At 45.4% G+C, this 27,436-nt stretch overlaps 1 protein-coding gene across 2 annotated transcripts in view; it reads right to left on the minus strand.

Annotated features, from left to right (window-relative positions):
- Positions 1-27,436, minus strand: part of TMEM150C (transmembrane protein 150C) — a 324,371-nt gene that overhangs the window by 31,792 nt on the left and 265,143 nt on the right. For both annotated transcript variants that reach the window (XM_078676149.1, XM_078676148.1), the window contains exons 4-7: positions 6,259-6,340; positions 2,209-2,262; positions 2,059-2,091; positions 1,903-1,970 (exon numbers count right to left, since the gene is read on the minus strand). In XM_078676149.1, the coding sequence (XP_078532275.1) occupies positions 1,903-1,970; positions 2,059-2,091; positions 2,209-2,262; positions 6,259-6,340 (237 nt within the window). The remainder of the gene's footprint in view (positions 1-1,902; positions 1,971-2,058; positions 2,092-2,208; positions 2,263-6,258; positions 6,341-27,436) is intronic.

The following is a 27,436-nucleotide window of genomic DNA, read 5'->3' on the forward strand; positions in this document are numbered from 1 at the left end:
ATCATTGCCCCAGAGTAACTCACATGCCTACACTACCTCTCTTACACGACTGTTTCTATGTCCTGAGTTAGCGCGTGAACCTGTGATGTAGGGAGACTAGAGCGGAGGGAGGCCATCCTGAGAGAAATGTAGGGAGTCAGACGATTTGCTGTTCACACCATCATCACAAATGGGGCTTCTAAAGCATGTTGAATGTGTATTTGTTATTTCAGAGACTACAGATGATCCAATACCACTATCCCAGGAAGTCTGGGTGGGTGTAATCTCCCCAATAAAGATGCCGTTACCAATGGTCGCTATTGAACTGCAGTATGCACCTATAGGTGTAACTTTATTTCACCCCCAATAAAAGTGTGTTGGCACTCATTTGTTGGGTCCATGGTCTGTAAGGAAGAGAAAACAATATCTGGTTTATTGACTGATTAAGTACCAAATGGATTCACACTGCTTAGAGTTGAGAAGGTAAGGGCCGTAATGGCGAGTACGCATGGCACTGCACATGCCCACACTCAGGGCTGATTTAGCTACTTGTGACAGGACAACACGGGGCACCACTCCAGCTCCGACTCATCTGGGCTCGTAAACTCTACTCTTCCCTGTGGTTGTCCCTCCATGTGGACCAGGTGGTGCCACAGGCTATGCATAGAAAATCAGAGCTGGACATAAGGGAAGGTGAGGGGAGCTGGCAAGTATTGTGCTACCTATGTGATACCCAACATCCAAAACCCTTTCTAACCTGTCTTCCCTAAAATATGCTCTTTTCTAAAATATGTAATTGCTACCCTGCGTTCTAAAACCTATTTATCTCTTACGAGATTTATATGGAGCTTATGTGCCACCTCTCCGTGACTTCATTCAATCAATCAATCAAAAACACTTTATTCGGCGATACAGTATGATACATAAATAAAAAAGGAGGAATCTTTTTTTTAAGTCAAGAGTAAAAATATCAATATATGAAGAAAGCATTCGGTAATTGGGTCGTATCTTTCAAGCACTTAAAATGTAATGTAAAACAGCATGGATAAATGTAACTTAAAATAGCATAGATAACAGTTTCAATTCTCAAACAGTGCAAATAAGCAAAAGCAGTTACATGAGGTCTGGTTTCTAGTGCTTGTGATACTGGACGAAGGAACTGCCTTCTTCGTGCAATATAAAATGTGCAAAAAAGCAAAAAGTGCATAGGACTTTGTTCTGCTGGGGCTTCACAATCACGGGGGGAGAGACGAAAACCACGAGCATTTTACTGGGAAGGCTAACAAAAAAATGTATGGTTTTGAGACAAAACCTAGTCAGGAGAAACTTCTGTCTCTGATTTGTAATTACCGTACCTGTAAGTAAAGTGCCAGACAAACAGGAAAATCCCGGGAAATGTTTTCAATCCCATCACCTCTGGCCTTTAACCGTGCCCTTTGTATATATTGATTAAAAAGCGGTTTAGTTTGGCTTAAGAGGATGGTCAATAAACTATCCGGATTAAAACAAAATGTTGGGGGCACCAAACTTTACTTTACTCTCCGTAACTTCAGAGCCCTAGAAGAACTTTCTAGAATATGTGCATTCTAAACTGTGTAAGACAAATTTCAAAGAATCCTGCTTCAATCGAATCAAAGACCTTTAAAAGTACACACGTTTCACCACTATCTCATGCACAAGGATTCAATAAATTATGAAATACAAGGCTGTAAGATTTTTGTTGGTGTTCTTTGAGAAACAAACTTTTTTAATCAAATGCAAATGTAATCATGTTCGAGTGGCTTGGCGGTGGAAAACAGTTTCACAGCAGCAAAAGTAAATATCAGTGCATGCCAGGTAGTTTTTAATCAGGCCTTTGTCGGTGTGCAGCTTAAAAAGATTGTACAGAGATTATAAAACAAAGCATCTTCATGCCATGCCTACCTAGGAAGGCTGCCATGTTCATGACTTGACTAAACACGCAGCTTGCAGGCGGTGCGTCACCTGCAATACTTTAAAAATATACACGGTGTCATGTATCTACCACCAACCTCCTGTCAGACAAAAAAAAAAAAGCAAGGTTCTTTTTTCAACACTTACCTTATGTAAGGAGGCAGCCTGGAGCCTGGTTTCCTGAGGGAGAAAAACACAGAGAGATGAAGGAAGTGGAGTGTAAATTATTCCACTTAACCTGTTAAGTCGTGCATTCTTAAAGTCTACAATTTCAGAGGGATATAAAAGATTACTTACAGGTCTGACAAATGAAGCGGAAATATTTTGTCGTCTTCCACTGCTATGAAGTATCTGCAAAACAGAGTATTATATGTATTACACTAACGTCCAATGCAAACTAGGGGCAAATCGAAGGAAGTTAAAATCTGGTATACTGTAAAGTGTTTTAGTGTGCTGTGTCGGATTGGCTGTTTAGGGCAGTGCAAACCTTTGCGGCCTCTCCAGGTCTACAACGGCTCCTTTAAGAGCCTTCCTAATTCTGCTGCTAGGCTCATCACAGGATCTAAAAGAACCTGCCACATCCTTTTTCATGTGCTTTTTTCTCCCTTGCACAACATCTACAAGTCTTTATTGAGCAATATTGTCAACATGCAACTATGTAAAAATATTCTATTGGATTTAATTGATTTACAATGTGTGTGATTTAGCTGCATTATTATGTCTGCTCCGCCAAAGGCATTATTGACAAAAGTGTGATAAATGCACTTGCACTTACCAGTTAGAGCCTATCAATCAATATTCCTGGATACAACCTAACAGCACTGCACAAATTCCCCTGTTTCTCTACTTTCAAACGCTAGCCAGGAAAACAGTGATAGCGCGTGGTTTTAACCTTCAAATCAAGAGGCCAGAGTTAAAATCAGCAATGGGCCTCTTTATAAAAATGGAAAGTAAGAGCCCAATGCACACATCCAAACACATGTTCAACCTGGTCTTTAACCACAAGCCGAACAACCCCAACTTGTCGATTCTAGAACACGTGGTCTAACCGCTATATCTATCCCCACCTCTCAAACCACAAATACATCCCTATCTCCTGCAAAAATCACCCAACCTGACCTCCCAATCTGTCAATACAAAAGTGCCACTATAGAATAATCAGTGGAAATCCACAATGCCTTGAGAAATAAAGCGTTTATTATGAGCAAACATATATCTGTCCTTGTCCAGCAAAATGAACCATAAGACCCCACCGTTAAAAAAAGCCGCCAGTAGAACAGAAGATCCTTGATAATTAACAACTAGTCTATATGCCACTCTACTGCACCAAGGTTATTTAAGGGAACTTCACAAGAAAATGTCAAGAACACATAAAAGAAAACAGCCTCTTCCCTATTCACCAGTCATGACTGAGACACGTAAAGGCACAGAATCCTCCTTAAGCCATATAAGAGAAGCTCGCCTACTTTCTGTGGGTGAAGACAAGAAATCTGCCTTGATGCACACTATGACACCGTGGACCACAGAAACCTTCTGCAAAGGTTGGAGTAGTGAGCTCGCAAGTCTGGATCCGCCTTGGCCAGCGTCAAACCCTATCTTTCAAGTGGACCTCAGAAAAGAATTGGTTCTGCGGAAACATCTTCTCGATTTGTGTTATATAGCGTAGGCCAGGAATCAATCACCTCTCTCCTGCTTGCTCTTCAACATAAATGTATGCCCACTGGGTCAGCTCCTCGAACAACACTAGGTGAGTTTCCAAATGTACACCAAAGACCCTAAAATACGGTTCAAGCTGGAGGACAACCATAGGAAACAGGCGAAAGTTAGGGCTGGGCAAAATATTCAGGTGATTTTTAAAATATGCAAAATTCACCTTTTATCTGCCTGTGGGACAGAATCAGGGTTGCTCATCAAAACTAATGCCAAAACAGTTGCTTTTAGGAGCACGATGATGGTTTTAAATGTGTTTACCCTAATAATAGTTGCATTAAGGTAAATATTTTGCCCGACCCTAGCAACGCACTTAAAAGCAACTTTACCAACAGAAGTCTGTGGGCAGTGCCTGCCTACGGAGTCCTCCTGGTGCACTATGTGGTAAACACCTTGGTCAAGTCCCCTGCTGGGGAACTTACTTTGAAGCACTATCAAGGACCAGAGCGTAATTAATATAATTCAGTTACCATTAAGGTAAACGCATTGTCCGGCCTTGCTGAACGGCACAATCATTCCTCCTGCTTCAAATCCTGGTGATGAGAGGAACTGACTGTGAATCTTTTAAGCCTTGAAACTCCTCCCAAAACATCATCAATAGTAAAGGGATTTGGGAATTCTTTTGGACACGACAGTCTCTTTTACACCCTAAGTCAAGTGTTTTTTTGAAGGGCCAATATACAACTTCCCAATATTCGCAAAGGCACGTTGCAGCACAACCACATCAAACCAGTATCAAAAGCACTTTGTTGGCTCCAGTTAGAAGCAAGGATTATATTTAAGTTCCTCTTCATTGTCCACAAGCATACCAGGGAGAGGGCCCTAAATACAAAAACTATAGATCTGCACCTCTCAATAGCCCAGAACGTTTGCTCCACGACTGCACACCTTTATGCTGAAGGATTTTTTTAGCAGCTTTAAAACGGAGGCTGATTCTAAGTTTTTTTTTGTTTGTTTAAACTTAAAATTGAGACGGCATAATGTAAAAAGTGTTGATGGGCAGGCATCAGTGACAAACAATGTCAAGAAGCACAGGCACATCTCTCAAAGGTTACCTTTTCAGGTGAGGTTGGGTACTTTGACCCGAAACCAGCACATCTTCCAGAAGCCACCAGGGAACATGCAACCTACAGATGTAACCGCGGTGGGGAACTCTTGGCATGCCAACAGGAAATCACTAAGTATTTTGCACATCTAGGTTAAACACGTTTGGACAACATGACAAAGTTGTGCAAGTAAATCTACAATCTTGAATTACAGAGTCCATCTTGGAATGTGAAAATGGAATTATTGCATTAACAAATTAACTGTTAATGGCAATGATGTGGACACTTCCGGTTGGCCTACCTGCAAATATAAGTGAACACACTTGTGAGTTTGTGAATTCTCAAACCTTAAAGTTTAATTTACTCCAGTCAAAGGCGTGAGTAAATAAGTGTGCTTCCACAGGAGGAATGGTGAGGCGACATCCATGAATGTAAAAGAGGTTTATGGGAAGGGGTTTCTCCATGGGAAAATATTTTCGCTGTCAATAAACTAAATAAAGTTAAATATGAAAATGCACATTATCATGATCGCACATCTTGGTCCTAGAGTTCCTTGCGTACACCTGATGTGCGCCCAGGAAAGCAAATTTCCGTATGAAATGGGGTTCGGGTCAGAGTTTGTGTTAGTTAATGTAAGAGAAAGGGGCAGGTAGAAGGAGGTTAAGGTAAGGATTATAGAGATAAAATTAGGGTTGAGGGATGAAAGGCTATGGTATGGATTTAAGACATATTTTGGGATTATGGCGTTCTTTTTATAGATTTTACATTTTAACAAACCATCTTAAAACTGAAAATTCCGAAGATGGTTTTTTCATTAAGGTGAGTTATTATTATTGTGTTCTTTAAGAGATTATTACTGGTGTCAGTATGCAGCACAAAGGGTGAACAACACTTACAACGCAACTTTTACATCGTAGAGCCTTTACAACGCAACCATTACAACGCAAACTATTACAACGCATTGCTCTGGGGGGCGCTCTAGGATAGGGAATAGGTTAATTTACTATCCAATAACCTTCCCTAGTGTCCACGGGGACTGGAGTTGGAATAGTAAATTAAACTATTCACTATCCAGCGCCCAAAAGCACTATGCGTTGTAATGGACTGCGTTGTAATACTTGCGTTGTAATGGCATGCGATGTAAATGCATGCGTTGTAGTGTCATACATCCAGCACAAAGCTGTTTCAGGCCCCAATAATCTTTCAAATCATCCCAATATCAGAATTCAATCTTTCAGTGGCTCCGTGTGCCAACTTTCCTATACTGTGTGTTACTGACTACAGAAAGGGGATGGTGTTACCAGAAGACAATGCTGTATTTGAAAAACTATTTTTGTTATCGGTAAATATGTTTTAATTGTTTTCAAATCCTTCATTTGTAACACTGATCATGTTTCAAGAGGTGAAAACACGGGCTAGATTTAAAGGTAGGCTTTGAGGTTATCCACACATTATATATTTACATAAAATTATTACTACAAAACTAATTCACATGGTCAGTGGTTTTACTGAAAATTTGATATCTCTCTGGCCCTCCTGCAGCTACATTGCATGGTCCTGAGTAGCGTAATATTGGACGATGGTCACTTACACTATCCAGAGTCCGGAAGCCGTAAAAAGGGAGAACACCAGCGGTAAAAACATCCACACACTGCATCTTTTCCCATTCACACCTGGGATGGGAGAAAGCAGAAACAAAGAGACATCAGGTACCCCAGAGACACTATCACATTTGCATGAGAATTTGTAGAATATGTCTTGTTGGTAGAAGAAAATGTTATTTTCAATTTCAAGGACATAATTATGAATATTAAAAAGAAGAAGCACTAGGTTAATGCTGCTAGCAGGGCAAAGTTCCTCGATGCATATTCATGGAGACTAATTCTAAAACATTATTCAATGGTAATTTTCTTTAAAAAAAAAACGCAGCCGTCATGCTAAGTGCATTACCAAGCTCTCATTAAAATATATTTATATTACTCCAGAATTTTATGTTTTCCAGGAAAGCTTATTACTCCACTGTACACAAAAAACAGCTGGGCATTTCAACACAAAGGAATTTTGCAATCTCAAATTCCTAAGAATTTGCAGGGGCTTAGGGGCACATGCATGAAAGTTTCATTTTGCGATTACCAAATAGCGATTTTTAAGAAATCGCTATTTGGTGAGCACAAAATGCAATGCAACAAAACAGGCAGCAAATACCAATTCTCTAATGATGATTCCTTAAGAATCGCAAGCGTAATTAGGGAATCACTATTTGCAATTGCAACTCAATTTTTTCCTATGGGCCTGAAGAATGGTCTTGCATTACCTAAATTGCAATTACCTAATTGTTAATCGCAAGTTAGGTAATGCAAAGGCAAGGGTGCCCTGGGGCCTAAGACCCACCTGAATCACCCCTAAAAAAAAGATGCACATGTAAGGCACACACATGCCCTAGGGCCATATAGGTGCGCCACAAGGCAATTTGAAAAATGCAGTTTTGTGCTTGTTTCAAAGTATGCACATGGTTAACATCAACTTGAAGTTGATGTTAATTATCATTTCCTAAATGCACAGTTCGCATTTAGGAAAGGCGTCCTGCAAGTGCATTAAGTAATCGCAAATTGCGATTCCCTATTTGCTTTCGCAATTTAGGGAATTGTGAATACCTAAATTGTGAATGCAAAAAACTTCCATGCATTAGAAAAGGCCATTTTGCGATTGCAAACAGCAGATTTTTCGAATCGCACGGTTTGCCATCGCAAAATAGCTTGATGCATGAGCCCTAAGTCCTTTGTCCTTTCAATCAACCAACCACACCTTTAGTTAAATGACTGCAAAATATTATACTAGGGGATCTGCTGCTTCGAGCACCATCAGCTCCGCAAGCATGTATCTTTAAAAAAAAAAAACTCAATTTCTAAAGCCAGGTGGATCTTACACAGTCGACTGGGTAAGACCAAACGCCATTAAACGTAAGTTCAAATGACATGATCATCATGACACCGTGCCTATGCACAGCTGGTATTCACTGCATCCAATTTAAAAATGGCATGAATTAAACAACAAATTATAAAAGTATTCTATACTGTTACATAAACAAGAAATATGTTTACCCTTTTGTACCTTATTATCTGCGCTCGTAAAAAGCACAAGCAAGTGGAAGGAAAGTGTGGGAAAGGAAGGAATTTGTAATACTTCATCTGGTGCTTGTAGTGAGGTTGTTAATTTGAAGATCAAAACAGTCCTAAATGTATGCCATACAAAGTAGCAAAAATTATAAGTTAAACAGAGAAAGTTCTCAAATCCATGCAAATGTAACTCATGTTTGTCCACCTATTACCTACTGCAAACAAATATGTTTCTATGGTAGCCAAATTACATCTTGTTTCCAGTCCTCGAGGTGTTCTTAATGACTTCAATAACCTCTATACCTGTTTGGCCACTAAGAGCACAAAGTAGAAATTCTTTAGTCTGCCAGTCAAGCTACCTTGTGGAGTTGTTGTCATGAAGACCTAGGATAGGCATACTGTGTGGGTGCATACCCCAAATTAGACCAATTTCTCTGGAAGACGTTGGCCCAATATCATTTCAAATACACACAAGCCCAAAATTTGTATCAGAAAGAAGCTCTTTTTTTTTTAGATGCCCGGCAGAGGTCATTGTATTGTATTGTATTGTATAGCCCACTTATAAAGCGCAGCTGTCACCCGACGGGTATCCTGGCGCTAACCAGGACCAGACCATTGTCAGGTCCTCTGCAATGTAAAGCAAATGGTGTACAGTACTTCTGGAATGGCCACAAGATCATCTCAATCTGTGGTCCAATGAGTAGTAGTTGCAGGTTTTCATATTAGTAAACACACAAAAGGCGATGGGAGGATGCTTGCAAATAGTCGAATCACTGGGAATCACTCTGGGCTGCATTTCAACTCATCGGCCCACGATGCCTCTCAGAATAGACCAAGCCATATGCAAATAAACCTTGGTCCTGCTCCAATAAGAACAGTCCAACCCCAAAATGCCAAGCTAGTTCATCTATGAACCGAAACACAAGCAATTCAAGACCTGTTTGGCCTATTTGGACTTCTTCAGTCGGGTGCAAATTGGTTCCAGTGGCACTGTGAATACAGGACCTACACCTGGGCATACCCTTGGCCACTTAGGGTGTTACACCTAACACACAACCACTGGTAATCACTCAGAGTAGCATTCAAACCCATCATATTTTATGTCACCATGCCACCTCACAATATACCCAGCCCTATGCAAATCAACCTTGGTCCTGCTCCAATAAGTAGAGTCCAGCCTAAACTGGTACCTTTGTGTGTTTCAGATTACTAAACTGCTGCTCATCCTTCATTTCAATGCCCTGTTGCAAGCGCCCATGCAATTCCTATCTTATTGAAGCAGTGCTAATTCAAGGCAACATTATTTTGATGGCTAATTTAGAAGGTGTTTTTCATTGACTCGGAGTATGGATGCAATAGATTGGACTAATTCCACTGCTGGTTTGGTTGCTCAGTAATTCATTTGGGGTATTACAATTATTGACTAGAAGTTAAGGAAGGTAAGGAATATCCGGCAGCAAAAACACTTCAGGTGTACAGGAATACTGCAAAGCTAACCCACAAATACTGAAACATGCCAATCAAATAATTCAATGTTGGCTACAAATGCAGTAAATTCAGGATCCAGAAATTAATCAAATGTAGCACAAAATGGTGAACGGTGGCTAAGAATGTCTTACATCTTAACGCAAACGCAGAGTGACTGGCCGGTAATCTCCTTACATTTTGCTAAACTGGGTTCCAAACCATACCTGCTGTGATGTGGTGTATGAACAGTGAGTGGAGTTGGGGTGCTGAACACATGATTTTAAACCACAAAATATAATCTTAAATTATAAATAAGATCCACGTGAGGTTGAGAGTGCTACAGCCATTGAACATTCATAGATTTCCTCACCTACATTAGAGGACCTCCATTACTACACTAACGACTTCCAATCTGAAGTGCCGATCCTTAAACCAATCACTGGGTCATTCGGTACCTTTCAACTTATTTTTTAAAATATTCAGCATGTCTCTCTTACACTCATCTTCCTTAATGTTAACTCATAAAACACGGAGAGCTTTCACCTTCTTCCACCCCTTGTTAAATGTTTTGAGTTGTGCACATTTTAACCTCCATTTTTTATTTAAAACAAAAGATACAGACAAAATGTACATTCTTTAACATCATAAGATGGCAGGCTTAACGGTAGCAGAATTTGCAGTTTTAGCTCCATCTGTTTCTAGAGAATTGTAAAAGATGAATATATGAATAAAATGTATAAAAACAAAATAAAATTGGGTCAAGCCACGAGGAGGTATGCTCAGTATGGTGGAGGAGGGGTGGGAGTCTGGATTCTGGATCAGCTCCACTTCTGGGGTCTCTGCTGTCTTCCCCCATGAAAGATGGTAACCTCACAATGGGGACAAAGTAGTAAAAAAGTGTGGAAACATATGGGCCCCCCAAATATTTGCCATGATCCATGGACCACGTTCACTTATGGCCACATGGCAGATGCGGAAATGCCCCCTTCAAAATTCATGGGTGCTCAGATCTTTTGAGGCAGATGTGGTCAGCGTTGCAGGCGAAGTGTGAATCCTGGTTGAGATGAGGGACCTACTATTCGAAACACCCTCTGTGCGAAAAGCATGGTTGGAGTTAAGACAGACTACAAGTCCCAGGGCGCCACAAGACTTGCGATGGTGGTGGCCATCTTGAATTCATGGAGTTGAGGTTCCTCTTGTTTCAGAGCATTCTCGGCTCCTTAGCTACTGCAGCCAGATTACGGTTGCCAGAGTTGATGTGCCTGGATATGTTGATGACTTTCCAACATTCAGAGAAGTATTCTGGGATAACATTTGTAATCAAGGGTTTAAGCTCTGTGTGCTATTTGCAGAGATATCCCTCCAAGGAGTGTGAACTCTAACTTGCAATATTTACTCAGTGTGAAGAATTTTCACTCGTACAGACTTTGATTACTTTTTAGTATGGTAATACACTGGGGAACTTGTTATATTATGAATTATTCAAATCGCAGATTTAACTCACAAATTACGGAAGGTAGTTATTGTCATGAAAACAAGTATTAAAGCTCATGCATATCTTTGCATATATTATTGGTGGTTTGTGCTTCAGCTCTAGAAAGGTCCAGGGTTCCAGCCATCCAGCGAAAGGCAGAGATGCTGATATTGAAAGGTAGGTCATATGTCACATTTAGGGTAGTGTAATGACCATAAAAGATGAAATACTAACAGAGCTTATTGTTGGTTCAGATATCAATGACTCGGCAGAGCAAGAACAGTCATAGTGAAGATGTCCGGTGTCTCGTTGCTCGCTCTTATACCATACCCAACTAGTGATGTAGCTAGAGCTTTTGCCACCTGAGTTGGCCACCCAGTGACAGCTGGTGCAGGTAAGAACGGGGGGATGAGTGAACCAACGATGACTACAATTTAAAAAAAGAAGAAAACGTACCTTGCGCTCGCTGCTGCCCCCGAAAAAGAGCCGCACGGGGGACACACTACACCTACACTTATCAAAGGACTGCCCTTTGTACCACCCACTCAAAATTACATTTTTGAAGTGAAATTGGATTTTATGAGGGTCTTTCGTAATATATGTCTGAAATATTTCTTCTGGGGCAACAATGGCGCAAGCCTGACTAAGGTTACTGGGCTTGCCTTGTAATCGACTCTGCCCCTGAACAACTGAAATGTGCGGGAGATTATTACTTCAGATAGAGGAGGACTTGAGGACTTTGGCAAGTGGTTTATAAATACAAAATATGGAGATTTTAATTGCACAAAGAATGAATGATTGGAAATTGAAGAATTTTGTAAAATGTCTGTAGTTGTTAATGTAACCCAGCAACGAGGATGGACATGTTCTGACCAAAGGAACTGTGGAATACAAGTCAAAAATCAATTAACAGATAATCAACCATAAGCATTACTACTGTCTTACAAGTGATCCAACCGAAAACGTGTAATAAGACCACTCTCCTAATTCAAGAATAACAGAGCAGTGGATAAATAAGATTACCCATTTTCTCACGTACCCTGATATTACAAATTCTGTTATCCATAATGTTACCTGGGGTCCATAACAATTTCTCCAATCCCGCACAGGAGACCGATTGCTGCAGGTTGCCAATGAATTTCGCAACCATTTCCCCAACGACACGGATGCTTTATCAGACCCTTTTGTTCCACACAGAATAAAATACATATGTGACAGCATGGAGAATGTTAATTTGGCTGTAAACTATCCTTTTGATTCTGAACGTAAACTACTTGTCACCATCAGCATCAAGGCCTTGTACAGAACACCCAGAAGGATCTGGCGCACAGGCTTATTCATGAATGCCTTGATTACTCACATGTACCTCGTAAGGTACTCACTATCTTCATGACAGAGAAGATTCTGTTCTTCCCAAAGATTGTTTTTCAGACAAAAGATAATACAGCATGTTCCAGCTTTGTGCTAAATTTTACAAATTTGTTATGAGACTTTCAAAACCGTTTATCTTTTGTGTGACTTTCAAAACCTGTTATCTTTTCTGGTTTGAACCCCCTCATAGCCCAAATGAAGCAATGTTATATTTTATATATGGAAAGGCAATAAAACCAGGCCAGGCCAGTTTAATTTACCAACAAAGACTTGACTTACCATTTACCAGTGAGTTTAGTATGAAGGAATGTTTCAAATTCACAGTTAAGCATTGGCTCAAGAGCATGTCATATTGTGATACCACTAGTGAATTATACTCAGGCTTGCAACCACCTACATCTCGCCCCAAAAGATATTTGGCATTCTTTAAGAGAATACCTCCGGCAGCGGGAGGAGCGGGAAACACAACCCAGTGCAGGGGGACAGGGCTCGAGACAAGATGTTTAGCGGGCTGGAGGAACGTTTGGGAACACATGGCGAATGGTCTGTTGGGGGCAGACGGAACTCGAATGTCACATGTACTCTCTATGTTTAAATAAGTAGAGAGTAGGAAATCCTGCAAAGTTACCTGGATAAAATGCAATTGGAAATGCAAGATTAGCTGTTGTACTGGACATACCGTGATTTAAAATGTATCCAACTGTCATACTTCTAAGTTTTTCTCTGTATGTTGTCAATAAAGCAATAAAAATAAAATACAAGGAATGTTTCAAATTCCTAGATTTGAGCTTGCAGCATAGAGAGCGGTTACTACACATTAGTATGTACAAAACGCCTGGTAAACATTTCTTCAGGATGGTAACAAGCATCCAGGCAACTTTAAGGATCATTTGCCATATAGACTGTCTTTACTTTTATGTAGATACTACAAAAAGAAAGTTGAACATATCAGAAAAGCAAATGTTGCCCGTGCTACGCCGGCTCATAGAGGTTGCCCATGTAAAGTTCTAAGGCAGTCTATAAGATACTCTGCAAGGCATGAGTAAGACCCAACACTTGCAGCACAAAAATAAAATCAATAATAAGTAACCCTCAAGATGGCCGCATAAGCTCCTGGCTCCGCCGACCTCCGCCGGCAGCTCGTATATCCTGCAATCTATCCTGACCATCGCACCGGACTCCCGTACACATGAGGTGCTCCTGATTTTTAAGGTGCAATCCCGAAATTTCCATCTTATCGGGTGACGAAGATACGCCGTGTTCCATTCTCGGCCTAACTCAGTGTGGAAGCCGGGGCCTCGATTTCTAGCCCATCCTGGTTAGAGTTGATCAACATCGGCCGCGGGACCTGGGCTGCGTCCGGTCTCCCGAACTGGGACACAATTTGCTTTTTCGATTGGCTACTCTGTGAACTGTTTGCTTTGAAGACACAGCAGAGTGACGCACCGGTTGCTGTGATCGGGGGTCCGTCGTCCGGAGACTCCGCTAGCCTCCCGGGGTGGACGGGCTTGGCCCCCGCTGGCGGCAAAGGTGTCGCTATTGCAAGGCGGAGAGCGCCCACTGTTGTCATCGGATCCGTGCGTGCCTGGTACCCCGGAGTAGTCGACCTCCGGGGTTCGAGTCCTACTTCATTGCTTTGTGAGAGGGGATGGAGGGGACGGAAGGCACACCATCGCTGCAGACCGTAATGGCCGGCATTGGGGCGCTCCACTCGCAGATCACCGTCATATACCAGAAACTGTCTGTAACAGTGGACAATATCTGTCTGAGACCAGACGACGACGCCTCGACATGTTTTCAGCAAGCTGTGGTACCCGTGGAGTATTGTACGCTTGAGTTTGAGGTCCCCGTGCGGAAGCCTGCTTTCATATGCTTTGTTGACTCTCGCACAACAGATAGCACGCCTGTGATCATCGTCAGCTTCCCCTGCTCGATCCCTATCCTGCCAGATATCGCCATGGACAGTCTTCAGTGCCACAACAAGTTCCTCAGTGACTATCGGAGAGATTCGCTATCCTTCTCACCTTTCCTCGCCTGATTTGTGCATATCGTGAACTTTTATCCTGTTTTCGATTCGATTCTATTGACTTGAACTTTTATGAACGCTTCGATTTCCCTATTTTGATGGTGGTCTGGGTTATAAGGGCTCTTATAAAGAACCGTACTGGCCAGGGTTGAATCTGAGTATTAGGGCTTGATAGAATATCTTGATCTGATGCCGAGATTGTGTCCTATACCGTAACAGGAGTTGGGTGGTTTTTAATGTGCTCCCCCGGTCTGCTTAAATACTTTGCCTCATATTGTATTGGATATGTTTCGTGGAGGACACTGCTGGCGGGGGGTAAGGGAGACCGGAAGTGTGTTTTAATTCTCCTCCTCCGCTTTCTTTCCTTCTTTTAGGGCAAGTTTCTGGGCGACAGGCACGCTGCTAGTGGGATAGGCCGTAGCCATTGCATGGGTGCAGGGTGGGGGGATAGGGGGGGGGGGGTTATTATTTTGCCTTTGTTATGTTCTATGGCTCCTTTTTCTTTCCTTTTACTCCCTCCGAGTGGTGGGCCGTTTATCCTTCACTGATTTCGTAACCCTCTAGGTGTCTACACTGGATCTGATTCTCCTGTATCTTGATGGGTGGGTCTCATGGATGCTACTCGCTTTAGATCGCTTGCAAGCTGCTTATCCTTATTCGTACGCGTAACTACTGCGTAATTATGATGGCGTCACATGTTTCTCTGTAACCGATGGTTTGCGAAGCTACATCCCCCCACTTATTATTGTACCATATTTTATAGTGTGACACCTATGCTGGTAATGCCACTCTCGAATCTTTAATAAAAATATATATATAAAAAAATAATAATAATAATAAGTAACCCTGCTTCTAACTTGAGAAACTCAAACAACCAGGTAGAGCGTGCCATGATTTCTATAAGCATTTAGATAAGAAATTAGATTTTCATACAAAATGACAAGTTTGTCCCCAAAACTATGTGTTGAACAGAAGGCTAACTTTCTAAGCAGTGTAGTGATGTGCACTTCACAATCATGCTCTCAAGTAATATATCCGTGTGTGGAGCTTGCTGCAAATACTCAATCAACAAATAGACATTCACCACTCTCTAAATCACCCTACTGTAACTCTGCTAATTCTACAGTCTCTAAAACATGCTTTAAGCATAATGTCCTATTACTTACCGGTAATCTTCATTACTCCGGGTCCCGTAGTCCTCGACACCTTCATACTAAACAAGTGGAGATGACCATCTCCCGACAGAAAAAAAAAACAAGAGGAATGCTGGGACACTAATACTGCCCCTCCCCCCGGGAGTACATAAGCAGGACTTACCCAGCAGACCTCCTGTACTAACAAGCCCAGACAGGAAGGCCGGCCGCCCGGGAGGGAGGGAGGGGCGTATGAAGGTGTCGAGGACTACGGGACCCGGAGTAATGAAGATTACCGGTAAGTAATAGGACATTACCCCCAGGTCCCTACGTCCTCGACACCTTCATACTAAACAAGTGGAGAATACCAAAGCAGAAACCCGGCCTTCCGCACGCACAAGCACACCCAGGATACCACAACAAAAGCAGCCACCCAAGGGAGCACCGAGAAGGAGGAAAGGAAGACCGCAGGAAACAACCGGCCCGCAACCCAGAACAGGACAGCAGGGACAAGGGCCGGAGAGAAAGAAAACCCGGGGCTCCAAACAAAGGAGGCCACCAACCCGAGCAACCGGCAACCGGAACACGGACCAGGTACCAAGACCAGCCAAAACAACCCACCGGAGAAGACCGCCAAGGCCAGAACCAGCAGGAAGTCACACAGGGCCAGGCAGACACACCAGGAAGACGAGACAACCTGGAAGAAAGCCAAAGAAAGAAACGGCCAGAAGAGCGCAGACACAAGCACCCAGACCAAAAGGAAGGCCCAAAAAGAAAGGACACGAGCCCAACAGACCCGAGGAGGAAACCCGGCCGAGGAAGCCCCGGAAGCAACAAGCACCCAGGAGCCAAACAGGACCGAGAACCCGACCCAAAAGACAGGGACGGGGAAGAACCCCAGAACCCAGCCGAAAGCCCACCAAACAAGGAGAGGCCAACAAGACTGGAAACCAGCCACCAAAAATCAAAAAATGCAACCAGGGCGGGGACAGAGAAACCGACCACAAGCCCAGAAAACCCCAACGGGATGGAACACAAGGCAGGAGGGGAGCACAGAGCAACCCAGAAAACCCCAGCCCCCGCCCAACGAACATAGAGAGCATCACAAAGAAGGCGCCCACACAGCACAGGACCGCCCAGGAACCCCACACCCAGGCCAGACAAGCAGCAAGGGCAGGAGCAGCTGAAAAGAAAAGCCCAGGGAGCAGAGCACCCAGACCACAACCACAAGGCCCAAACCCAGCAACACTGGAGAGGAGCCAAGCAAACAGCAAAAAAACAGGGCAAAAAAACGCCAACAGAACCGGGAAGCCAGGACCATAACCAAGCAACCCTGACCACGGGCAGACCCAAGCAAACCCCAGAAGGAGAGCAGAGGACCAAGCAGCAGGAAAACCACAGACAACCCGCCGCCAGGAGGGAGGGACCCACAGAGGCAAGAGCACCACAGAACCGCACCCCAACCAGAGAAGGAGGGAGGTGGGGCACCCAAACAGACCCAAACCGGGAACAAAGTCTGGGGAAGCAAGGGAGGAAGAAGCGAGCCAGGACCCCAGAACTAGGAAGAACCCGGAAACGGCCGGCAACAAACTCCCAGAGCAGGCCGAAAAAGACAGCACAGCCCGAAAACCCAGGAGGCACAGCCAGAGGACACACACAACCAGCAAGAAGCCGGCAGAACCGGAGCCACAGAACCCCACCCAGGCCCACAACACCGGGAAAACAAGCCCGGGAAGAGAACCACCAGCAGGAGAAGGCCCAGAAGGAACCACCCGGAAGCAGCCCCAAAGCCGAACACCCCGCCAGGACCCGAAGGGAGACCAGCAAGGAAGCAGAGCCCCAAAAAGGAGCCCCGCATGCAGGAGCGGCACACCCCAGCCGAAAACTCAGCCAGGCACCCACCAAGGGAACCAGAACAACCCCGGGAGCAAACACCCCGGAGAGCAGAAGGACCAAGAAGCCAACAGCACCCAGCAGCCCGAGGAGGGTAGGTAGGCCCAACCCGGTCCGACCAAGCACAACCACCGCGCAGACAGCGGAGCAAGGGGACAGCACATCAACCCGGAGAACAGGAGGCACCATAGGAAACGGCAGCCGTGAAGAGGCCCCAGCCAGGAACAAACCAGGCAGGCACCACAGCAGAAACAGGAGGGGCGGACAGGAAACCCCCAGAAGCAAGCCAAAGGCAAGCACAAGGGGAGCCAGTGCAGAAGCAGCCCGACAAGCCAACGGAAACGGCCCCCGGACAACACCATAAGCCCCAAGCCTGAACAAAGGGAAGTCCACAGCAACAGGAAGACCCAGGCAGACACACAACCAGGCACCCTGCAGGAAACAGACGAGAACAAGCGGAGGCAGGGAGGAACAGAACCCGAAGGGACAGAGCACCCCAAAGAGCCCACGACACTGGCAACCACCCAACAGAGGAACCAGGCGCACCCCAAGGGACTGGAGAAACAGGGCTAGGAGCCTGGAGCCCCAAACGCCCACCGACCACACAGAAGCCAGGAAGGGAAAACAGGACAACCAAGCGGAACAGAGGCCCCAAGAGCCAGACCGCACCTGAGGCAAGGCCACTGAGGGAGAACAGCACAGCAGGCCAACCGGAACCAGGGGAGCCCACAGGACCCCCCCACAACCCCCGCAGCAGTCCAAGGAACAGGAACACTGAACCACCAGCAGGAGGGGCAGGGAGCCCGGAGCAGAGGGGGAACAGAACGCACCCCCAACAGGCCGACGCCGAAGAAGAGGGAGCCACATCGAGACAAGAGAGTAGACGTCAAGATGCAAGCCAGCAGGCAGGAAAACCCCAACAACACAGGGAATCCCAGAAACCAGCAAAGGCAGAGCCAGCGAAGGAAACAGCTACCACAGAGGCGACCGGAAACCACGCCAACCCGAGGCAGCCCACAAACAGCCATAGAGCTGCCCAAAGTAGGGGCACCCCTGAAGAAGACAAGATCAAGGGCGGGCCGAAGGTCAGGAAGAAAGGACCAGACACAAACCAGAAGGAAGGCCAGGCAACACCCCAGGACCAGCAGCAGCCCGACAGCAGCGGCCAGACACGAACCCACAGGCCCTGAGCAACAGGCGCAGGCAACGCAAAGCAGCACCCAGAAGAATAAAAGGGGGGCGAAAAACAGCCAGAGCGGGGGCCAATCACACAACAAGGCCCCCACCGCAAAGCAACCAAAACCAGGCAAGGACGAGGCACCGCACCCAGGACAACCAACAGAGGGAACAGCTGCAGGAAAAGAGAACAAAGGGACGACCCACACACAGCGCCCAAAGTACACATGACAGGGGGAAAAACACCCAGAGCACATGAGGCGCAGCCAGCAGAGCCGGACACCGTCACTGAGCAGAGACCAAACCACAGAGAAGCAAGTACACAGATCTCCAGCCAGGAGGCGGCCAAAACGAGGGAATGGAACAGGAGCAGCCAGGAAGACACCTGGGCCAGCATCAAGGCAAAAAATGTGAATTCGAAAGCGCACATTTACCGAAGGACTCTCAGCGCTGAAGAACAGATGAGTATTGCCAAGCAACTCAAAGGAACACATCGTAACGACCTCAGAAGGATGAAAGTCGAGAGGACCCGCCCGGAATCGAACCTGTGACCACGAGGTCGAGCAAAGGGCTCTGCAATGGACGCATCAGTCCACTGAGCCAGAAGCAGGAGCAGCAACACAGACAGGGTGAAAAACGGGCTCAGCAAGGAACACAACCCCAACCAACGAACAATGCCAGGCTGGAAACAAGAGACCCAGCCACTGCACACAAAAAATGTAAGGGAGTAAACACAGCCAACAGACACCCCGGCCCAAAACCCCCGCACAGGCAGCCACGCTCCGGAAGGTAGATTAAAAACGAGCTGTATCCTGCAAATGTGAAAGCGTGCCTCCTGCGAACATTCACACACATATTAAGCAATCAGAAATGCCAGAGGGATATGGAATGGTAGGAGAGATACAAAACTATTGAGACCCAACCTTTGGGCTGTCTCAGTCCGGCAGCCGACGGATACAGATTTTAGGGAGGCACCCACAGGCGCGCTACACAAAACATCCAAAGGACACAACAGTGCAGCAAAAAGGTCAAAAGGACCCCGACCCTTTAACGCCTTCTCAGAGGATCGAACACAGGACCTGCAGAGAATGAGACTGACGCGCTGCCTACTGCGCTAAGAAAGCTGCTCGCAAGACGAGGGCGCCAGAGCACCACCCAGACCTCCATGTACGAAATCGGGACTCACCCGGAGCGGGGGCCAATCCCACTAACCAGGCCCCCACCCTCCAGCATGCCAGAATCTTTCAGCAGGAACAAAGCGCCCGCAGCATGCATCAGAACCACCAAGCTGCGAACATCTCCATGCCGGAGACCAGCGCCCCTGAAACGAAGAAGCATGAAAACAGAAAACAAAAGACAGCAGGAGGCCAAACGCTCCAAGTGCGCAAGGCAGGAAAGAAGGAACCCGAAAACGGGACTTACCCCGAGCGGGGGCCAACCCCAGGAGCAAGGCCCCCACATCACCATCTGCCCAGAAGTCATCAGGAGCCCATCCAGCAAGGCACGGCTCCCCGGCCAGGCTCGGGAAGCCGAGCCCGCGACCCGGAAGCAACCGTCGGAAAGGCAGCACCAGCCACAAAGGGCCGGTAGGAGCAGGCATCACACAGCAAAGCCGGGAACACAGGAAACCAAACACCGGCTCCAGGGAAAGACTGACTCCAAGCAAGCCCGGCAGGCCAGGAGGCAGTCCAGGGAACCCCACGCCCACACAGCCAGGCAGCAGGGCGGGGGGAGCATAGAAGCACCGCCACTCAAGCCCAGCAGGAGCAGCACCAGCACACCATCAACTCTGTCGACAGACAGAAAAAAAGAACAGGAGGTCTGCTGGGTAAGTCCTGCTTATGTACTCCCGGGGGGAGGGGCAGTATTAGTGTCCCAGCATTCCTCTTGTTTTTTTTTTCTGTCGGGAGATGGTCATCTCCACTTGTTTAGTATGAAGGTGTCGAGGACGTAGGGACCTGGGGGTAATGCCTGTTTAGGTGAAGTGTTGTTCCTCTTTTTGTGTTATAATATGGAAGCACGGGGTAAAGTATGTCAGAAAGGGCAGAACAAATATTTAATTGATGATTTGTTATGGGCCAGAAATGCTCAATCATTACACACTGAGAAACAGGGAGAATAAAAGCACAGCCGCCAAGCGTGAAGGAGAGAATGCCAACAACCACAACAGAATCCAAACATCCAATTATTACTGACAACGGCTCCAAAAGAGAGCAGGCCAGTAGTTACTGCTGATGCACACTCAGTAGAGATCACAGCCAATAACCACAACTAGTCACAGCTGAAGGTCAATAACGACATAAGGTACATAAAGAAGAGATAAATGAAAACTAATAATTATTACACCCGCAGAGCAACAATACTCATGATTTAAGAGCTGTGAATGCCATGAGAGATCTCAATTAAAAATAGAACATTTTTGTAAAAGAAAAACATTCTTCTGCAAAAATACATTTCTGTTTCTTTATGCATGGATGCAAATAGGTTTTGTGCCGTTCATGAAGGATTAGGGAGCTCCAGGTAAGGGAAAATTTAAGGTAACATTTTGAGACATGTAGGCTCCTAAAATAATAAACAAACTACATTTTGCGCAGCTAAAATAATAAAATTTGCAAAGAAAAGGACGGTCAGTGATCACAAAAACTGAAGAAACCAATCTTAACTAAAAAGAGAATCCGCATCTCTCTTGGCAAAGATTCTCAGTGGATAATGTTGTGGATCAGGAATAAAGACTAATATTGCCAGCTAATTTTTACGGTAGGTGTTTGCCAAGTTCTATTGATTTCACTATAATTATATACAATACACCTACTTACAGGGGATTTCAGCCAGCCATTTTTATCCACTGTCATGTTGTTGAAGAAGTCACATTTTTCTTCTGCCCACTGCAGCATGGGAGCAATGGTTCAGCCCACTTCACCCATTGGTTATCTTCATTGTGAGTGGCGGCATTCAGGTCTTTCACAAGGTTCACACACAAAGTAATTCCTTTCAAGGGACTACTAAGGCAATGTGTGCTTTCGGAGACCAAAAAATATTTGTACTTTTAGCCAAATTGTTTTATATTGTTGAGGGCCCAGCAGCTCACCCAACAAAATAAGCTTTACAAAACGAATGTCATAGCGACAAAGCCAAAAGTATCTCATCCAACCCCAGACCACCTGGCTATGCTAATCTTTGTTTTACGTTTGTGTTGCACTATTCAGCAGTTGTATGGACATTTGACTGGTACCAAATCTGTATATTCTTTCAATCTTTGCAAAATACCTTCTTGTAGTATTCATTGTAGTTGTGCCACAAATTGCCCTGAAACAGTGCCAAAAGCCCCTGGCACTTGTGAAGGCTACCTGATGTGAAACCAAGAAGGTCTTGGGCATTATGAGCGTCTGTATTTTGGACCGTACGCTTATACAGCTGCCAGCGGACACTCAATGTGTGCTTTTAAGATTTACAAGTTGCGCGTGCACTACTTATTACGTTGAACGGAGGTAAAGACTTCAGTCATGGGTGTTCTTTTGTTTCTCTAAGGCTGATTTTCACTTGGAAAGGTTCCCAGCCTCTTGCCTAGTCAATGAGTGACTAACACTGCAAACTTTGCTGTTGTTTTAATTTAACGGCCAGGACTTACCAGTTTTGGATTTCCTTACTCTTCTGTGCAGAAAAACCTTGTAGGTGCTATTTTAAGGAAATGCTACTTGTGTGGAAATGTAATATGACTTTTGTCTATATGTTGATTGAGAGAAAACAGACTCACTTTTGATTCGTGGGGTGTTTAAGATGAGGCACAATGCCTACGCTTGGAAGAATTGATAAAGATTATTTATTATTTAAGATCAATACAATGAGAACTGAGGAAACGGCTAGAAGTAGTGCTTAAGTTGAAATCGAATAAGTGCTGGGCCCAACATTTGCTCAGAAGCCAGCAGCATGCACTGTTGAATGCTGGCTTGCCGAATGCCAAGGCTATGTAGTCTGAATTCCACTTCATGCCTCTTTAATACACTACCAGACACTCCTGGCCTTTGTCCCTCACTCTTGTAGGTTTTGCTTTCTCCCTTTGTCACAATTTTATGGTCTTTCTCTTTCCTCCTTTTGTATTTTCCCCCTTTCTTTTGCTTAGGATCAATTGCCGGCAATCCCCCTATGATGGAGGGATGGGTATGGCAGATCTACATAGTTATTATTTAGCTTTGCAGCTGGTCGCGCTCAATGGCTGAATCAATGGGGTCAGGAGGAACCGGCCTACCAGATGGAGACGCCCTTGCTTGGCCTGGATAGGCTAATGGGCCGGCTCTATGGGGCTTTGATTCCCCAGTCCCTTTCTGAGCGTACCTCGGTGGTGCTTCTGTGCTTGAGGGGATGCATTCTGCTTTACGGTTTGGGATCTTAGACCCACTGGGCTGATCCCCCGTGGCAGGTGACCTGACTGCACCATACTGAGGATCTAGAGGGATTTGTGCAGTTGGATGGAATAGGCATCAATCACCAGAGGGATGTTTGGGCAGGCACTGGAGTTGCAGGAGCATTTTCAGCTCTTGTATACCCGGTTCCATAAGTACCTGAGGCTGCGACACGTCCTGTCGGCTGATATTCCCCCAACATGCAGATCCTGAAATTCAAGGATAATTTGTTGATGGAGAAGATACATATGGTGGCTAATTCCCCGAATTATTGCTCCCTAGTTATTAATGCCCCAGACTGCTTTCCCAGGCTACAATGGAAGTGGGAGACCTATGCGAGAGAGCTTGTGATGTGTAATGGCTTGAGGCTAGACTGGCTTCCTAATAATTGGCTATTTCCACAATGTCTCTGGCTGGTCCAACTTTACTACCTACATGTAACGTACTTGTCTCCCATACGGCTCCACTGAGCTTGGAGGCCCTCCCAGACCAACTGTACCAGATGTTCTCTGCAGGGTGCAGATTTCTTCCACATAGTTTGGTGCTGCCCAGGGAGTTTTCCCGTTTGGTAGGTGATCAGGAGGGAGCTTTCTGCATTTCTGGGCTGCCAGCTCACCCTTACCCTTAGGGTTGCTTTGCTGGGGTTGCTGTAAGACATAGATAGGCAGAGGATGGAACACATTTCTATTGGGGTAGTAACGCTGGTGGCCAAGCAAGATATTGCCTCTAAATGGAGGTCCCCGAGCCCCCCATCAGAGGCTGAGTGGTGGAGGGGGGTAAATTGGTGTGCTCCGCAGTAGGGACCCATACACGAAGCCCGAGGTTTTTCCCGTAAACATGAGAAGATCTGGGGCAGGTGGTGGGCTTACAATGTACTAGATGTTTTGACTGACTCAGTGGTAATTGTGCTTTGTACACTGTTGTGCTGGCTTGATGGACTGCGGTCTTGTTCTGCTTTGTTGTATGATGCAAAAATCAATAACATTTGGTAATAGAAAAATATACAGCTAATAAATACAGTTTCTATTGTTAGTGTCAACTACCACTTGTATGCAGCAAAATCTGCAATTAGTGTGTCAATGCTGCAACTTTCAGGAGTGTGGAGTATGACAAACTATGCAGTTTGCAGACTGGGATGTGATTAGGATTTGTGGTGGAGTGTAGTCAGTAAGGTGAGTTGAGAAAATGGGGTTCTGTTGCAGTACCCCCACCCCCAGATTTTGATGCAACTTTATCTGCCTTCTGAAAAACTACTGAACTGGGTGTGTGCACTATCACCTCTTGACCTCCACGACAATGCCTGCAACCTGAACCCAGATGTTTCCCCTGACCGCGTCCGACTCCAGTAAGAAGAGTCCGAGGTCGAAAGACTCCCCTGCACCCGAAGCCCTTGGTGAGATGAGCCGACTGTGACCTTGCTACCCCCTACTTACCTCTGCTGCCATTGTCCTCCCTTTTGCAACCTCCGGTGAGACGCCTGCAACCTGTCTGTCAAAAGAAGAAACTCCATAGAAAAGCATTGGCCGCCCGATGCTAATTTTGCACCCTGCACCCGGCTGTCCCTGTGCCGCTGGTGGTGTAGGTTTGGTGGGGCTTTATGGACCACCTGTGCCTGTGTTAAACCCCAAAGCTTGGCCCCTGCAACCGATCCACTTATCTGCAAACAGAATGGCTCCAAATACATTGGGCCAAACTCTGACCTCTGCACCCGGCTGCCTCTGGTGGTGCAGTTTTGGTACTCACCAGACCCTTGCTGAGCTTTGGGCCCGAAGACTGGATTTGTAAGTGTGCTACTTACCTGTTAAACCGCATTATTGTTTTCCCTATAGGATAACATTGAACTGCTTCAAAAATATTCCAAGTGTCGACTTTTGAAATTGGAAAGTATTGTTATTTACAAACTTACTTACCCGATTGCATAGATCTTGGTCTTAAAATAAAATAAAAACAAAGTATATTTTTACAAAATTGGTGTGGATCTCCTTTGGAGTCGTGTGTCCATTATTGGTCAGTGTTATGCAATAAATGCCTCACACTCATCTGTATTAGGCCTAAGGCTGCTCGCTCACACTACCACTAATAGAGCACTTTGGGTTTTACATTGAGCCATGTACACTTTTGGGGGACCCCTGAACTCTGTACACGGTATAACCACTTAGTGTGCATACCATATACAGAGTCAGCTTCCTGCAGGGAGTATATGAGATTTTTTTTTTTATAAATCTTTTTATTAATTAAGAAAACAAGAAAAATCAACAGCAGGTGTCTTACATCACGGAATGAACAACAATTATACAAACATATGGTGAGAAATAGACGGATAATCCCCAAGGAAGAAGCTGAATCATGAGATGGTACTGGAGTGCGGCCATATAAAGTACAGTAATTATAAATCAAATCTAATCGGCATCATTCATAAGTCCACCACCCATAGGAACAGGATTATCATGAGTAAGGCAATTTCAAGTGGCTGGAGAGCATAATGAGATAGAGTAGAGGACGAAACCTCGACCGCACCCAGCTCGCAGCAATAAAAAGCGACGCATTGTAGGAAACCGTGCAAACACTATGACCCCCAGGACCCGTCCGCCCACCACGCAGGATAACCTATTAGGAAGACACCCATTGTCAGGATATGGGTAGGATATAGAACATAAAAACGAAAACAAAGACAATACAATAAACCCTTCCCCCCACCCTGCACCCCTGCATATGTCTGTCGCCTAACCCCAACTAGCAGTGTGCCTGTCGCCCCAACTAACTAAATACTAAAAGTAGTAAAATGGAGGAGGAAATCGTCATACAGGCTCCCGGACTCCCCTCCCCCTGCCAGAAATAAACAACCCCTGTAGTATAGTAAAAAAAAACATCAGAAGATACAGGCAAAACAAACAGGGGAAGTTGTAAGCACCGCCCAACCTCCCACAAGCATTATGGTAGCAAATCCCGTGTCCATTGAAGTCATGATATCAGGTCTAATCAGTCAACCTCATCCTTGGCCCTTACGATCTTTCTTGCGAACTCCGTCCGGTAGAACCACCGCATTCACAAGAGAATCAAAATATGAAAGGAGTTCAAAGAAGTTCAGTTTGGAATAAGTCAATAATATTAAGTCATTGAGAACCCCAACCACACATAAGCTCTCCCTCACCGACATCAAGTCGCGATGTTGTTTCCTCCGTGAACGTAATAAGACTGCCAGGGAGGGAAAAGACAGAGTTGCAAACCGCAGCTCGCTTCTTAAAGTCTCCAAGAATGGAGAAACGAGTGGTTCCACCTCAGTCGTCAGCAATATCGGTTGTAGCGATTCTTTCGAAGTCCCAAGTTTGCAATTATTTAGCCGCGCACTGACCACGGGCGTCAATACGTCCTTCTGCACGGGGCCCTCATCCTCCGTCACAATGTACTCCGTGGAAAACTCAGCTCGTGTCGGGTCATGCAGTGGATCTGAGTCCGGTCCCATTCGTCCTGTCTCAACTGCACCAACGATCATTTTGCGGACAATGGCTTCCACATGCGAGTGTAGTGCGCCGATGGCGGTCAGTACGGTCCTCAGCGACGGCTCACACTCCATCTGACCCATCTCTGCTCGCTCAATTTCAAACATGGTCTTTTCCCCGGAGGGCTGGATTCTCCGGGGGAACAGGCGAGAGCGAAGCGGACGGCAGCCGAGGGCGACTTAATGATTACACGACAGCGATCTGTACTCACTCCGCTACCGCGAGCAAGGACCCCAACCCATCGAACCTCGGCGGCGGCAAACCGGGACTCCGGGACGGGGACCCCCGACCACAGCCTCCGACGTGTCCTGTCACGACTCATTCGATGTTAATCAGACCAAATGACCGCCATTAGAATCAGGCAAGGATAACCTTCACTGCGGGAGACCAGACCCAACTCGAGTCCCACGGCGGATGTTGTTCAACTGAAACCCGGCTGGGCCAGTACTGGAGGCCCGGCTCACAAGCTGGACTAGGCCGAGAATTAAAACACGGTATAACTCTGTCAATCAAGCCGGTAAAATTCTCGGGATTGCACCATCAAGCTCTGCAACTATTACACGGAGGTCGGGCGTAAAATCAGGATATGTGCCAGGATCATCCGGCTGAAGACGGAGGTCGGAGCCGGGAGCTTAAGCGGCCAATCTTGTTTGCTTGCGTAGCTCCTCCTCCGAGTATATGAGATTTAATGAATTGTAAAGTTTTTTGATAGGTGAAACAGGAGCGATGTCAAAATCTTTTCAGATTTCCTTATTTGGTATGGGTGCTATTGCTTGGCAAATGCATGCATGAGTCAAAACCTGCAGGATTCCTTAATACACAATAAATTGTATATTCAGGATGTATTGAATGTTCAGAATGTTTTCCTAATATGTGCTGTTCTACTGTGGTGTAGGCAGTGTTTAATTTGAGCAGTGGGGGAGTTATATTTGAGGGCCGGTGCTTATATTTCCTCATTAGACTAACGAGAGAGCAAGAGAATGAAAAAAACACACACACAAGGGGGAAAAGAGGAGGAAGAGAAAGTTGAAAACCATTACAAATGGAAAACAAGCATTTGCAATTCAATAGGTCATGCATTTACAAGAGTTTAAGCTATTGGTATTGTAAATGACAATAGCTTAAATTCTCGCAAATGCGAGACCTATTGCATTGCAAATATTTTTTGGTTACAAGCACCCAATGCCGTACTTTCACATTAATGGAGGCCATG

Source organism: Lissotriton helveticus, chromosome 2_1 (genome assembly GCF_964261635.1).
Source record: "Lissotriton helveticus chromosome 2_1, aLisHel1.1, whole genome shotgun sequence".
NCBI lineage: Eukaryota > Metazoa > Chordata > Amphibia > Caudata > Salamandridae > Lissotriton > Lissotriton helveticus.